This window comes from Kogia breviceps, chromosome 19 (genome assembly GCF_026419965.1).
Source record: "Kogia breviceps isolate mKogBre1 chromosome 19, mKogBre1 haplotype 1, whole genome shotgun sequence".
NCBI classification, from domain to species: Eukaryota; Metazoa; Chordata; class Mammalia; order Artiodactyla; family Physeteridae; genus Kogia; species Kogia breviceps.
In genome coordinates, this window is record NC_081328.1 from 51,365,905 (window position 1) to 51,380,193 (window position 14,289).

The 14,289-nt window shown below is 49.8% G+C and overlaps 1 protein-coding gene across 1 annotated transcript; it reads right to left on the bottom strand.

Annotated features, from left to right (window-relative positions):
• LOC131747096 (E3 ubiquitin/ISG15 ligase TRIM25-like) lies at positions 1-13,312 on the bottom strand. The gene is given in 11 exon segments (XM_067020477.1): positions 1-2,109; positions 2,111-2,268; positions 2,271-2,333; positions 2,561-2,723; positions 2,989-3,018; positions 3,020-3,226; positions 3,395-3,508; positions 5,548-5,822; positions 5,825-6,217; positions 7,182-7,193; positions 13,303-13,312. Coding segments are annotated over 11 exon segments (1,731 nt in total). The 3' UTR covers positions 1-1,803.
• Positions 13,313-14,289: the final 977 nt, after the last annotated feature.

Genomic DNA, 14,289 nt, shown 5'->3' on the forward strand with positions numbered 1-14,289 from the left:
GAGCGGGTGAGGGTAGCCCCCCTTGTCAGCTCCCCGATGGGGAAGGACTCAGATCCACGCAGCTACACAGTTACTTTCTTAGCATTTCTTTTTTAAAAAAAAAAATTTATTTGGTTGAACTGGGTCTTAAGTTGTGGCAGGTGGGCTCTTTAGTTATGGCATGCGAAATCTTAGCTGCAGCTTGCATATGGGATCTAGTTCCCTGACCAGGGATTGAACCCACGCCCCCTGCACAGGGAGCAAGGAGTCTTGTCCACTGCGCCACCAGGGAAGTCCCCTCAGCATTTCTTGACCTCAGCCCATAGATTAGGAAGCGTGCAGCCTCTTGCCCAGGAGGAATAGGTTTGGGGGTGGGGAGGCAAGATTTGAGCATTTTGGCGTGCAAGCTTTCTGTTGAACAACGGGAGAACGTTTAGATTTCATTCCTACCCTTCCACACCAGCAGCAGCCTGCGAGGATGAAAGTGATTGGACTGGTGCTGAGCGGAGGCTCCAGGGAGGATTCCGGTCAACATGAGCCGCAGCCCAGGCTCAAGGCAGCCAAAGGGCACCCCACCCTGCGAGGCTGTCAGGGCGCACCCAACACCTGCTGCGCGGCCACCCTGCCAGGCTCCACAGTGACGGCCCCCCCAGTGAGAAACTAGGGTCACTAATTTCTCCGAGAACAGGCCAGGCAGGGATGGAATTCAGGCACACCCTGGTTCTGGATGACGTGGCCCCAGGGATTTTCTCCCCACCGTGACTCGTATCATTTCCTCTTCAGAGCCAATCATTAACCTTACCGAGGCCCTCACATGAGAAGCCACAGGAACAAGTGACTGGCTGAGGCTGGAAATGCCCAGGCTGCTTCCCCAGAGGGGCCGGGTCCCCAGACACACTCCCGCCAGGGTCGCAGGGCAGGGGCCCAGCCCAGGCCCAGCCTCTCCTGCTGACTTCTACACACCCTGCTGGGCAGGTCAGATGGCAGAGGCCTGGATGTGGACGAAGTCCCTTTGCTTTCGGGCGGTGCTACCCACGGGAGCTGAGTGCCCTCTGCTTAGGGGTGGGGGCGGGGAAAACAGCTTTCAGGGACACTGGGGAGGGTGCAGGGCGGTTAAGGTTCTCCCACGCGGACAGCCTCAGTTCCACACCCTCGCCATGCTGTAAACCACCTGCTGTGTGGGGAAGTCCCCGGGGCTCAGGATCGGGGGCCCCAGCCCCGCCTGGACCTAGACCCTCAGCCTTTTTTTTCGGGGGTCGGGTGTGTCTGGGATAGTCATGGATTCCTTGGCTTAACTTCCCAGCCTCCAATTAAGCCGGTAATACAGACAGAACACCTCTACCCTGGTGGGTCAGGTGCCAAGTCTCAGTCTGGCCAGCTGCGGGGGAGGAGCCGGAAAGAAGCCACCCCGCCCATTCTCGGGCAACAAGGCCCTGGTGCTGAGTAGCCAGGACCAACCTGGAGAACCTCTGATGGGATTTGGGAACTCAAGGGCGGGGGAGGCCGTGCATCCTGGCCAGGAACCTCCCCGCCGCCCCGGAGGCCACAGGGCTGTCCCCAGTCCCGGGGGCTCTGCATTCTGGTTCAGAGCCCTTCTCCCGTGACGGTGAGGCCAGAGGGGCCGGCCTGTTTTCTGGGATTCCCAGGACCTCCCGGGACCACTGGGCAGGCACCGCAGGTCAAGTCCAGGCAGCGGGTCAGGAGGCACGTTCCCCGCCCACCCCTCAACCACGGGTCAGGGGTCCCCGCGGGCCGGCCACCCTCCCCAGCGCGGCCCTCCCAGCAGGCCAGCTAGCGCTCGAGTCCAGCTTTATTGGCCGCCGCCTACGCCTCCGGGCGCTGCTTGAGCGTGACCGAGGCGCCGCTGCTGACCATGACCGCGGGGTAGAGCGGCTCCAGGAAGGAGGCCAGGAAGCGGTAGGTGAGGCTCACGCCGCCGTAGGAGAGGCAGCTGGGGCCGCAGTCGAGCGCCACGCCGAGCGTGCGGTGGCGGCCGCCGTGCAGCACCGTCTGCGTGCTGTTGTGGCACACGGAGAACTTGAGCGAGTCCCACTCCAGGCACCACGAGTCGGGGTCGCGGCCCAGCAGGTAGACGATGCTGCGGCGCGAGCGGCCGCCGAGTGGGGGGGATGCGACGGTAGGTGACGCCCAGGCACACCCACGAGTTGGACACCTCGGCCTCCCGGTAGTGGCAGCCCTCTGCCAGGCCGCGCGAGCACAGCGCCTGCACCCAAGGGCCCTGATCCTTTCCTTCCCACCCCTGGGGCTGGACCCCAGTACTGAGGACTCACACTTGAGAAGTGTTTCCCTGTCCACAGCTGGGGGCAGCACCTCATAGGTGTTCATCTTGATGCCTGGGGAAGATGGAGGGGCTTTGCTGAGGACACTTTCACAGCCCAGCATCTTTCCAGAGAGAGGCATGGGCTTCCAGGAGGTTGAGTTACCTGGGGAAGGTGCACACAGACAGGCAGGGTTCTCTACAAGTGTCTGGAATCCCAACCGCTGCCCTGTAGGGCCGTCCCACACCCAGAATGCAGGTGAGTCTCCAGGTGAGACTCCAGGCAACCAGGTACTAACTAACCCTTCAGGAAGAGCTGGTTGATGAAGCTGAGACCCACGTCCACCAGCCGGGTCCGGAGCTCTGCCAAGGTCTCTGGCAGCCGGCGGAAGCTCTGCTTCTCCTCACGGTTGGTGCCCATCAGGGGTTCCACGCAGGCCGGGAAGTGCTTCAGCCTGGGGAACTCCTGCATGCAGGGCGGGGCTGGCAATACCACTTGTTAGCCAGGCCCCAAGCAGATTCCAGGAACTCCTGCTTATGCCAGGGGCTTAGCAGTCCCCAGAACCATGGGGCAGGCGGAAAAGCTGCCCTTGTTCAAACCTGGACATCTTTCTCCCCTCCTCCTGGTTTTCTGGACATCTTAGGTTAGGGATGTCAAAGGCACAGCCACTGTGGCCTAGTGGAGGTTGTGACGGGCCTGGGGCAGAGGTGGGGGTAGGGTGGGGCCTTGCCTGCAGAAATTGCTGGTCGCTCCGGCTGGCTGGCGAGCAGGGTGCAGAGCCAGATGCTGTCCCCCTCCAGCTTCAGGAGCGGTTTGTGGCTCTGCTGCATGGAGCTGCCCAGCTTCCCCAGGGCGGCTGCCTCCTCTTTCTCCATGAAATCCAAGACCTTCATCTGCATCTGTTTGATCTCCTGGATGATCTCCGAAAAGCAGGTGTTCACCTCATCCCGAGTTGTCTGGATCAATTTCTGGGGGGTGGGGGGACGTAAAGAGAGGCATCTCTGAGCCCCAAGCCGGTACCGCTGTTGTCTTCTGCCTGGGCATCCCGTCTCTGTCTTCCTGGCCTCACCCCATTCCCTCCAAGCCCTGAGAGGTCCCCTCAGTCTGGGCCGGGGCTGGGGGTGGACCAACCTTACCGAGAGAAAAGCCGCCTGGCCCCGGTGCATTTGGCTGTCAGAGGTGATGGTCAGCATCTGGTTCTCCTCGTTGCCCCGGACCTTCCGAACCTCGACCTGGGGTGAGAGGGCGGGCTGGAAGAGGAGAGAGCCGCTGATTTCAGAGAGGTGCCCTAGCAGAACCTCTTCTGTAAGCAGCCCCACATCAAGCCCAGAAGAGACACACCTCTTACATTCTTTCTTTCTTTTTTTTTTAAGAATCAATTTTATTTATTTATTTATTTTTTGGCTGCGTTGGGTCTTCGTTGCTGCACTCGGGCTTCCTCTAGTTGCGTCGAGCAGGGGCTACTCTTCATGGCGGTGGGCGGGCTTCTCCCTGCGGTGGCTTCCCTTGTTGCGGAGCATGGGCTCTAGGCGCGCGGGCTTCCGTAGTTGTGGCTCGTGGGCTTAGCTGCTCCGCGGCATGTGGGATCTTCCCGGACGAGGGATCAATCCCATGTCCCCTGCATTGGCAGGTGGATCCTTAACCACTGTGCCACCAGGGAAGTCCTCACCTCTTACATTCTTAAGAGGTTTGAATGAGAACAAGGATGGGCAGAGCTGAAGGGTCGATGGCCCAGGGCCACCCCTCTTTTTTCTTTTTTTGGCCACGTGGCACGGCCTGCGAAATCTTAGCTCCCCGACCAGGGATCGAACCCGTGCCCCCTGCAATGGCATTGCGGAGTCTTAACCACTGGGCCGCCAGGGAAGTCCCTGAGGGCCGCCCCTCTGCTCCTGTTCTCTCACTCCCTGAGAGACTCCCCCCCCTACCCCGCCGTTCTTAGGTATCAGGTTCTTTGTTCCTGACAGTGATGAGCATTGGGTTTCAGATCACAAGAAGCTGCTGTGGGTGTGGGGGGTTCAGTGACTTGAGGAGCCTGAGAGGCAGTGGGGCGAGGAGGGGCCCATCAGATATGGAGCGCTTGGCTCCGCGGGCAGTGCTGCCAGGCTCAGGCAGCATTTTGTTTCCAAGTTCCATAGAAGCCTTTAGTCTCACCTATTCCAGAGTTGGGCCATTGTCATGTTTTACAATCTACTATAGGACAGTGCTATTCCAAGGGCCTGTCTATGAACTGTTGCTGACCCACAACAAAAGAAGCAGCTCCTGCCAGACTGTAAATCAACACGCTGCTTCCTTTGTTGAGAAAGTCTTGCTACGAAAAAAGCGTCAGCTGAACTGAAGAGTGTGATGACTTAGCTTACATTCCGGCACAAGCTCCATTCTTGCCAGGCACCATCAACAGGTGGCTAGGTTGGAACAGCACAGTGTTCTAGAATATACACGCCAGAATGTCTAAAATATAAAAGTATTCCATTATAAAAGCAATACAAATACAGTAAACAAAATATACATGCCAGGATGTCTAAGATATAAGGATTCCATTATAAAAGCAATACAGATACAGTAAACAAAATTTGAAAGTAATAAACAAAATTTGAAAGTAGAAAAAAGGGGGCTTCCCTGGTGGCACAGTGGTTAAGAATCCGCCTGCCAATGCAGGGGACACGGGTTCGAGCCCTGGTCTGGGAAGATCCCACATGCCCCGGAGCGGCTGGGCCCGTGAGCCATGGCCGCTGAGCCTGCGCTCTAGAGCCCGCCAGCCACAACTGCTGAAGCCTGTGTGCCCTAGAGCCCGTGCTCCGCAACAAGAGAAGCCACCGCAATGAGAAGCCCGCGCACCGCTATGAAGAGTAGCTCCCGCTCGACACAACTAGAGAAAGCCCGCGCGCAGCGCACAGCAACAAAGATGCAGCGCAGCCAAAGAAATCAATCAATCAATAAGAAAAAAGGAAGGGATTCACCCAACTGAACATGACATGTTCCTTTTTCTGTGCAAAAAAAATTTAAATAGGATTCATCACAAATAATTTTGGATCCTTATTCATTCAACTTGCCAGCACTTTCCGTATCCTGGCAGGACCTTCGTGACCTTTTTTTTTTTAGCGCTGCATGTGGGAGCCAGCCTCGTTCGCAGACCAGGGATGGAACCTGTGCCCCCTGCAGTGGAAGTGCAGAGCGTCAACCACTGGACCACTAGGGAAGCCCCATCGTGACCATCGCTGTAATGGCTGCATAACTTTCCTCTGAGGAAAGGGGTGCCCAGGGCTTCTGAGAGACTTTCCCCCGGCCTCACCTCCTTGCTGGCAGGCTCCTCCTCCAGGGGGATGGTGTCGTGGTTCTTGCGCTCCTTCAGCAGGCGGGCCCCGCACACGCAGCAGCCTCCCGTGCGGCAGCGCAGCCTCTGTAGCTTGCAGTGCTTCCGGCACAGCCGGCTCTTGAGGTCCCACACGGGCCCCAGCAGCTGGTGGCCCTGGAACACCTGGTCCTCGAAGTGGCTGCACAGGTGCTTCTCGCACAGGGAGACCATGCACTGCAGGCCCGACTTGACTGACCTGAGCTTCTCTGGGCACAGAAGTCACGAGGCACGTCTCTGGGCCCGGCCAGGTTCTGTGAGGACCCCAAGGCCTGGTCCTTGGCCTGGGTGAAACAGGTCACCATCTCCTCCAGGATGACGTTCTTGCAGAGGCGAGGCCTGGAGGGGAAGCTCTCTCGGCACTGGGGGCAATACAGCGTCTCTCCCACAGCTGCCCGGTGGTCCCAGAAACCCTGGAGGCAGGTTCTGCAGAGGTTGTGCCCGCAGGCGGTAGGGACCGGGTTGCGGAACACCTCCAGGCAAACGGGGCCGAGGACCTGGTCCTCCAGTGTGGGGAGACCGTTGTCGTCATTCATCAGGAACTGGCCTCGGGGAGGTCTTGAGGGCTGGGCAGGGGGCTGCAGGGCTGGGACTTGGTCCTGGACTGGCCCTGGGAAGACAGAGCAAAGCTGTGTTGAAGCCAAGGAGGGAGTTGAGGGGCCCTTTGAGAGATACACCAGTTCTTCTCTCGGAAGCAGCTGTCTGCCCATGGGGTACAGGGACTGTGCCTTCGGTCCACCCACATGGGGGCATAACTTGGGGCTTGTGTTCTCCGTGTACCTGTTCTAATTCCTGGACAAGAAGGTGGATGGCGGGGAGAAGTCACATCGTGACAAGGGAAAGGAACCACTTCCTTGGCCCTTCAGAAGAAAGGTCAAAGCCCAAGTACTGACGGCAAACTCACTGTATGTCAAGAAGAGCCAGAGGCTCGGCTGCCCTATGGAGGGAGGGAAAAGAACCCTTGGGCATTCAGGCGTGGGGGCCTTGCCCACACTTCAGCAGTGCGGGGAGGACCCCCATCGGTCCAGAGGGCCCTCACCCCCAGCCCTTTACAGCTCTTGAGGTTTGATGACCACCTTCTCACCTTTCCCTTTGGCTGCTGTTTTGCGGTCTCCCCATCAGGTTGGCCCCCCTCCTCGAGACTGATGTCCCAATTCAACCGTGACCAGCCCCAGCATTCTGCTGGTGACGTCAGCAGGGCAAAAATGTGTGCCGGGGACACGCTGCAGTGCTGATGCATTCTGCCCCGCCCAAGAGATTCTTTGCTCCAGAGCCTTCATCCCAGGAGGCGCAGCCGCTGCTGCACCTGGGGCCCCTTGCAGTGGACTTGGGGGACCCGCATTACCACCCGCAGAGGCAGGATGGCAGCTGAGTGGCAGAGTGGGATCTTGGGCAACTGGTTTAATCTCTCGGGACCACGGTTCTCTCGTGAATCAAGGGGGTTGTTGTAGGAGATACTTCGAGGCTCCCTGAAGTTGAGTGATCCAAACACTGTCTGACTGGTCATCCTAAAGACTGTGGCTCCCACCCTCAGAAGGAAAAGAGGGAGGAACGAAGCGGGAGACTCTCCTCACCCGTGATAGCTTCTTGTCAGTGTTTCTGTTTCCCAGTCCTTCCAGCCCAACAGGATACATGCTCTGAAAAGTTTACAATGTATCACTCTTTTCCTCCAAAAAGTTAGCTTGGTCCCACTTGCTGGATAGGAATGGTAAACAGAAGGCATCCTTTTCTCATTTCCTTACGTCAGAGGAAACATTTTCAGCATTTTTCCATCAGGTATGATGTTTGCTGGTAAGGTTTTTGTAGATACCTGTTATCAGATTCTGTAGCCTCCCTGTTCTTCCTGGTTTGCTAAGAGATTTTATCTGGAATGGTTGTTGACTTTTACCTGATTCTTCTTCTGCAGCATTTGAGATGATTATAAGCTTTGCCTCTTTTATTCTGCTGATGTGGTGAATTTATATTTATTGATTTTCAATTATTAAATGAACCTTGCATTCTGCATTTATTTAGTTTTTAATATTTATTTAGTTATTATTTATTTTGGTTGCACTGGGTCTTAGTTGCGGCAGGCAGGCTCCTTAGTTGTGGCATGCGGGCTCTTAGTTGTGGCATGCACGTGGGATCTAATTCCGTGACCAGGGATCAAACCTGGGCCGCCTGCATTGGGAGCGCAGAGTCTTAACCACTGTGCCACCAGGGAAGTCCCTAGAACCTTGCATTCTGGAATGAACACTTCTTGGCCATAACATGCTGTGCTTTTTATATATGCTGGATTCAATTTGCTACTGTTTTCTTAGGATTTTTGCAACTATGATCACGAATGAGATTGGCCTGTAATTTTCCTTTTATGTAATGTCCCTATCAAGTTTTGGTGTTAAGGTATGATAGCTTCATAAAATAAGTTCGGAAGTGTTCTTTATCACTTATGTGGAATAATAAGATTGATATTACTTCTAACTTAAATGTTTGGTAGAATTCACTGGTAAAACCACCTAGGACTAGAGACTTCCCTGGTGGTCCAGTGGTTAAGACTCCCCGCTTCCACTGCAGGGGACGCGGGTTTGATCCCTGGCTAGGGAACTAAGATCCCACATGCCGCTCAGACAAAAAAAAAACCCCACCTAGGCCCAGAAAATCTTTTGTGGAAAGGTTATTAATTACATATTCAATTTCTTTCAGAAATTACATTGTCTATTCCTTCTTGTGTCAATTTTGGTAAATGGTGTTTTCCTAGGAATTTGTCCATTTCCTCTAAATTTAAAATTTTGGGGGGTATACCATCTCCTAGAGAAATGGAAATAAAAACAAAAATAAACAAATGGGACCTAATGAAACTTAAAAGCTTTTGCGCAGCAAAGGAAACCATAAACAAGATGAAAAGACAACCCTCAGAATGGGAGAAAATATTTGCAAATGAAGCAACTGACAAAGGATTAATATCCAACATTTATAAGCAACTCATGAAGCTCAATAACAAAAAAACAAACAACCCAATCTAAAAATGAGCAGAAGAACTAAATAGACATTTCTCCAAAGAAGATATACAGATTGCCAACAAACACATGAAAGAATGCTCACCATCACTAATCATTAGAGAAATGCAAATCAAAACTACAATGAGATATCATCTCACACCGGTCAGATTGGCCATCATCAAAAACTCTAGAAACAATAAATGCTGGAGAGGGTGTGGAGAAAAGGGAACTCTCTTGCACTGCTGGTGGGAATGTAAATTGATACAGCCACTATGGAGAACAGTATGGAGGTTCCTTAACAAACTACAAATAGAACTACCATACGACCCCACAATCCCACTACTAGGCATATACCCTGAGAAAACCATAATTCAAAAAGAGTCATGTACCAAAATGTTCATTGCACCTCTATTTACAATAGCCAGGACATGGAAGCAACCTAAGTGTCCATCAACAGATGAATGGATAAAGAAGATGTGGCACATATATACAATGGAATATTACTCAGCCATTAAAAGAAATGAAACAGTTATTTGTAATGAGGTGGATAGAGCTGGAGTCTGTCATACAGAGTGAAGTAAGTCAGAAGGAGAAAAACAAATACTGTATGCTAACACATATATATGGAATCTAAGAAAAAAAATGTCATGAAGAGATTAGTGATAGGATGGGAATAAAACACAGACCTACTAGAGCATGGACTTGAGGATATGGGGAGGGGGAAGGGTAAGATGTGATGAAGTGAGAGAGTGGCAGGGACATATACACACTACCAAATGTAAATTAGATAGCTAGTGGGAAGCTGCCGCATAGCACAGGGAGATCAGCTCTGTACTTTGTGACCACCTAGAGGGGTGGGATAGGGAGGGTGGGAGGGAGGGAGACGCAAGAGGGAAGAGATATGGGAACATATGTATATGTATAACTGATTCACTTTGTTGTAAAGCAGAAACTAACACACCACTGTAAAGCAATTATACTCCAATAAAGATGTTAAAAAAAATTGGGGGGGTATAAAGTTGTTCATAATATCCACTTATTTTTTTTCTTTTTTCTTTTTTTTGACCGCGCTGTGCAGCTTGTGGGATCCTAGTTCCAGACCAGGGATTGAACCCAGGCCCTCGGTAGTGAAAGTGCAGAGCCCAAACCACTGGATCACCAGGGAATCTCCTATCCACTTATAATTTTTAACATAACATGAAATTGGCATTTTAACCATTTTGGTGTACAGTTCAGTGGTACTGAGTACACTCACAATTTGTGCCACCATCACCACTATCTATATCCAAAACTTTTTCATCACCCCTAACAGAAACTTTGTAACCGCTAAGCAATAATTTCCCATCCCCCCCTCCCTCCAGCTCCTGGTAACCTCTAATCTACTTTCTATCTCTATGATATCTCTTTCTATCTCTATTCTAGATATTTTGTATGAGTGAAATCATACCATATTTGTCCTTTACCTGTTTTCAGGGTTCATCCATGTTATATAGCATGTATCAGAATTTCATCCCTGTTGATGGCTGGATAATGTTCCTGCTGTCTCTATATAAACACATTCTGTTTATCCATTCTTCTGTTGATGGACATTTGGGTTGCTTCTACCTTTTAGCTATTGTGAGTAATGCTGCTATGAACATGGGTGTACAAATATCTGTTTGAATCCCTGCTTTCAATTCCCTTGGCTACATCCCTAAGAGTGGCACTTATAATCCTTATAAAGACTGTAGGATTTGTATTTGTGGCTCCCTTTCACATTCCAGATATCCTGTGTATTTTCTTTTTTCTTCATGAGATAAACTCTCTAGGACTTTATCCATTTTATTAACCTTCTAAAAGAATCAGCTTTTGGTTTTGATGGTTGTATTGTATTGTATGTCTGTTTGTTTTTTATGTCATTGATTTCTGCTCTTCTCTTTATTACTGCTTTTACTTCTTCGGGTTACTCCTTCCTTTTACTTTCTTTTTTTTTTTTTTTTTTTTTGCGGTACGCGGGCCTCTCACTGTTGTGACCTCTCCCGTTGCGGAGCACAGGCTCCGGACGCGCAGGCCTAGCGGCCATGGCTCACGGGCTTAGTTGCTCCGCGGCATGTGGGATCTTCCCGGACCAGGGCACGAACCCGTGTCTCCTGCATCGGCAGGCGGATTCTCAACCACTGCGCCACCAGGGAAGCCCCCTTTTACTTTCTTTATGTTGAATTTGCTTTTCTAAGTTCCTGAGATGGATGTTTATATAAAAATTTTTGGCATTTCTTCCTTGTTAGTTATGTACGTTTTCCCATTTACGTACGACTCTTATTGCACCTTATACTAAAGAGTATTATCATTATCATCCAGTTCAAAATGTTTTCTGATTTCCATTGTGATGTCTTCTCTGACCCATGAGTTATTTAGAAGCACGGTGCTCAGCTTCCAAAAATACAGATATTTTCTAATTATCTGTCTTTATTATTGATTTCTAACTTGATTCCACTATAATCAGATGTTATGCTCAGACTTAAATCCTTTGACTTTTTTAAAGACTTGCTTTATGGATCAGAGTGACATGGTCAATGTCGGTAACTTCCACAGGCACTTAAAAATTCGGAACGTGTTCTGCAGTTATTTGATGCAGTGTTCTACACATTTGTTATGACATTTGCCAATCATGTTGTTAAAAGCCTCGGTATCCCTATTGGTTTTTCTGGTCCTTTTGATACTAAAAGATGTGACAAAATTCCTAGTATTATTATGGATTTGCCCATTTCTCCTTTTAGTTCTATCAATTTTGAGGCTAGAACATTAGATGCACACAAATTTATAATTATTATGTTTTCCTAGTGACTTGTTTTACCATTATTGATTTTTTATTATTCAATTTCCTCCTTCCGGTTATCTGGGTAGTTATACTTCTATTATTTGGGGGGTAGTTACATGAGAAATTATAACATGCATCCATGGCTTATCAAAGTCTAATATTAAGCGTTACTTTAATCTTTTTTTTATTTTTATTTATTTTTTTACTTTAATCTTAAATAATGCAAACCCTTAGAATTCTTCAACTTCATTTACCTCATCCCAACTTTTACTATGGTTGTGTATTTTAATTCTCTTTATATATTTTAAAACTATAAAGTGCTAATAATGCTTAAATGGTCTCTGTGTGTAATCTATATATCTCTATATATCAATCCATGTACTTACCATTTTAATTGCTCTCCATTTTTTCCTATGTCTCTAGCTTCTGGGGTCATTTCCCTCTTCCTGAGGAACACCTTTTATTTTATTTATTTATTTATTTTTTGTAGTACGTGGGCCTCTCACTGTTGTGGCCTCTCCCGTTGCGGAGCACAGGCTCCGGATGCGCAGGCTCAGCGGCCATGGCTCACGGGCCCACCTGCTCCGCGGCATGTGGGATCTTCCCGGACCGGGGCGCGAACCCGTGGCCCCTGCGTCGGCAGGCGGACTCTCAACCACTGCGCCACCAGGGAAGCCCAGGAACACCTTTTAGTATTTCCTTTAGTACAAGGTCTGCTGGTGACAAATACTCTCAGGTTTTGGTTGTCAAAGTTGCTTTTATATCATCTTCATTCTTAAAGGATATCTTCACTAAGGATGCAATTCTAGCTTGGCAGCTATATTCTTTTCAGCACTTTGGAGATTTAATTCCACTGTCTTCTGGTTTATATTTTTCTGTTGAGAAGATGACTGTCAGTCTCCTTGCTGTTCCTTTGAAAGTAACCTCTTCCCCCCCCCCCTTTCTGGTGACTTTTAAGATTTTCTCCATATTTTGTTTTCATCCATTTTGTTATTTCTATGTGTGTTTTTATTTATCCTGCTTAGGACCTGTAGTGATTCTTGAATACGCGGCTGCCTTCAAGTATCTCAAAGGGGCTTGATTCTGGCTCAGCATTTCCATCGCCCTGCCTCTGCCAGGTTCTTTTTTTTTTTTTCTCCCTACTATTCATTTATTTATTTAAAAATCTTATTTATTTATTTTCGGCTGCATTGGGTCTTCGCTGCTGCACGCGAGCTTTCTCTAGTTGTGGCTACTCTTCATTGAGGCGCGCAGGCCTCTCATCGTGGTGGCTTCTCGTTGTGGAGCACGGGCTCTAGGCTCGTGGGCTTCAGAAATTGTGGCATGCGGTTTCAGTAGTTGTGGCTCGTGGGCTCTAGAGTGCAGGCTCAGTAGTTGTGGCGCATGGGCTTAGGTGTTTCGTGGCATGTGGGATCTTCCCAGACCAGGGAATCGAACTTGTGTCCCCTGCATTGGCAGGCGTTTTCTTAACCACTGCGCCATCAGGGAAGCCCTCTACTATTTATTTATTTCTTTATCTGGCTGCGCCAGGTCTTAGTTGAGGTACGTGGGATCTAGTCCCCTGACCTGGGGTGGAACCCGGACCCCCTGCATTGGGAGTGCGGAGTCTTAGCCACTGGACCTCCAGGGAAGCCCCTCTGCCCCGGTTCTGATGAAGCTCCCTTGGCCACTACAGCAGCTGCTTGGCTGTTTCCTCCCTGCCTCCAGCATTCCCCTCTCTCTCACTGTTCCAGGCATGCAGTGGGTGTGCAGCACATGGCAGCAAATAAGTGGACGTTTGCTCGAGCCCTGACAGAAGTGACAGAGCTGAGCATCACATCCTTTCTGCAACTGCCAACCACACCCTTCTCCAACTTCAGGGTCTAGTTCAAGAACTCTGTGGAGCCTTCCGAATCCTCCCCACTCCAAACATCTGCTTACTATCCGTCATAATTGCACAAAGCGGGCATATTTTGAGGATGTTTAAGCTCTTTGATCTGTCAACTGTGAGACAGTGCACATGCAAAGGTTATCAGAATGAAATGGGAGGAGAAGCTATAGCCCAAACTTGGACATAAAGTGATCCAAGAATATCCAAGGGAACTTGCTCACAATTTCCTTACAAGAAAGCTAAGAAATACAAACTATTAGTCTTCTATCCATTTTGTGTTTCGTTAGAATTAACAGAAAACTGACCAGTTAAAAAATACTCAAATTCAGATATGAGTTAGATTTTGAGCTGCCAAATTTGACTTGGGGAAGATAAACACAGAGGAGGTAAGAGCCACAAAAGCAAGCCCACAAGGGCAAAAGGTACAACTCACAAGGGCAAAAGCCCATGGAAAACACGGATCTCAATGAAAATATTTTTAAGTGAAAATGAAAATAGAAAAACAATTGAATTGCATTGTATAGAAAACCGACCAAGGAATTAAACTGGCTAAATAGAGTAACAGTTCACTCCAGGGGAAAGCTTTACTGATGAAAATCCTTCTGTGTGGTGTGATTCTTATTAAAAATTTAGCTCTGGGCTGCCACCTGGGCTTTATGACTGAGCGGATTCAGTCAAACTCAAATAATCTGTTGTAAACAGCGCCGTTATGGAGCCTCCAGCAAGCTCCAACGGGAGGCTCACCATGCAGACTCCAGGGTGTTGGAACAGAACCACGACTCCTTTTACAGATAACTCTTCTTGTGTTGAGGAACAGCTCCAGCTCCCTAATCGGGGGGATCAAGTGACCATGTGGCCTGAGCTGCCCATCACAACCCACCAAGCCAATCTGAGGCGTAATTAACACAGCCCAGAAATAGATGACTGTCTCTCAGACCTGAGAACAATGAGTGTTTGCAGTGTCTTGTGTTGGGGGGAAGGGTAAGATCATCTCTGTGTAAAGAGTAGTTGCCGTCGTGGGACTTCCCTGGCGGTCC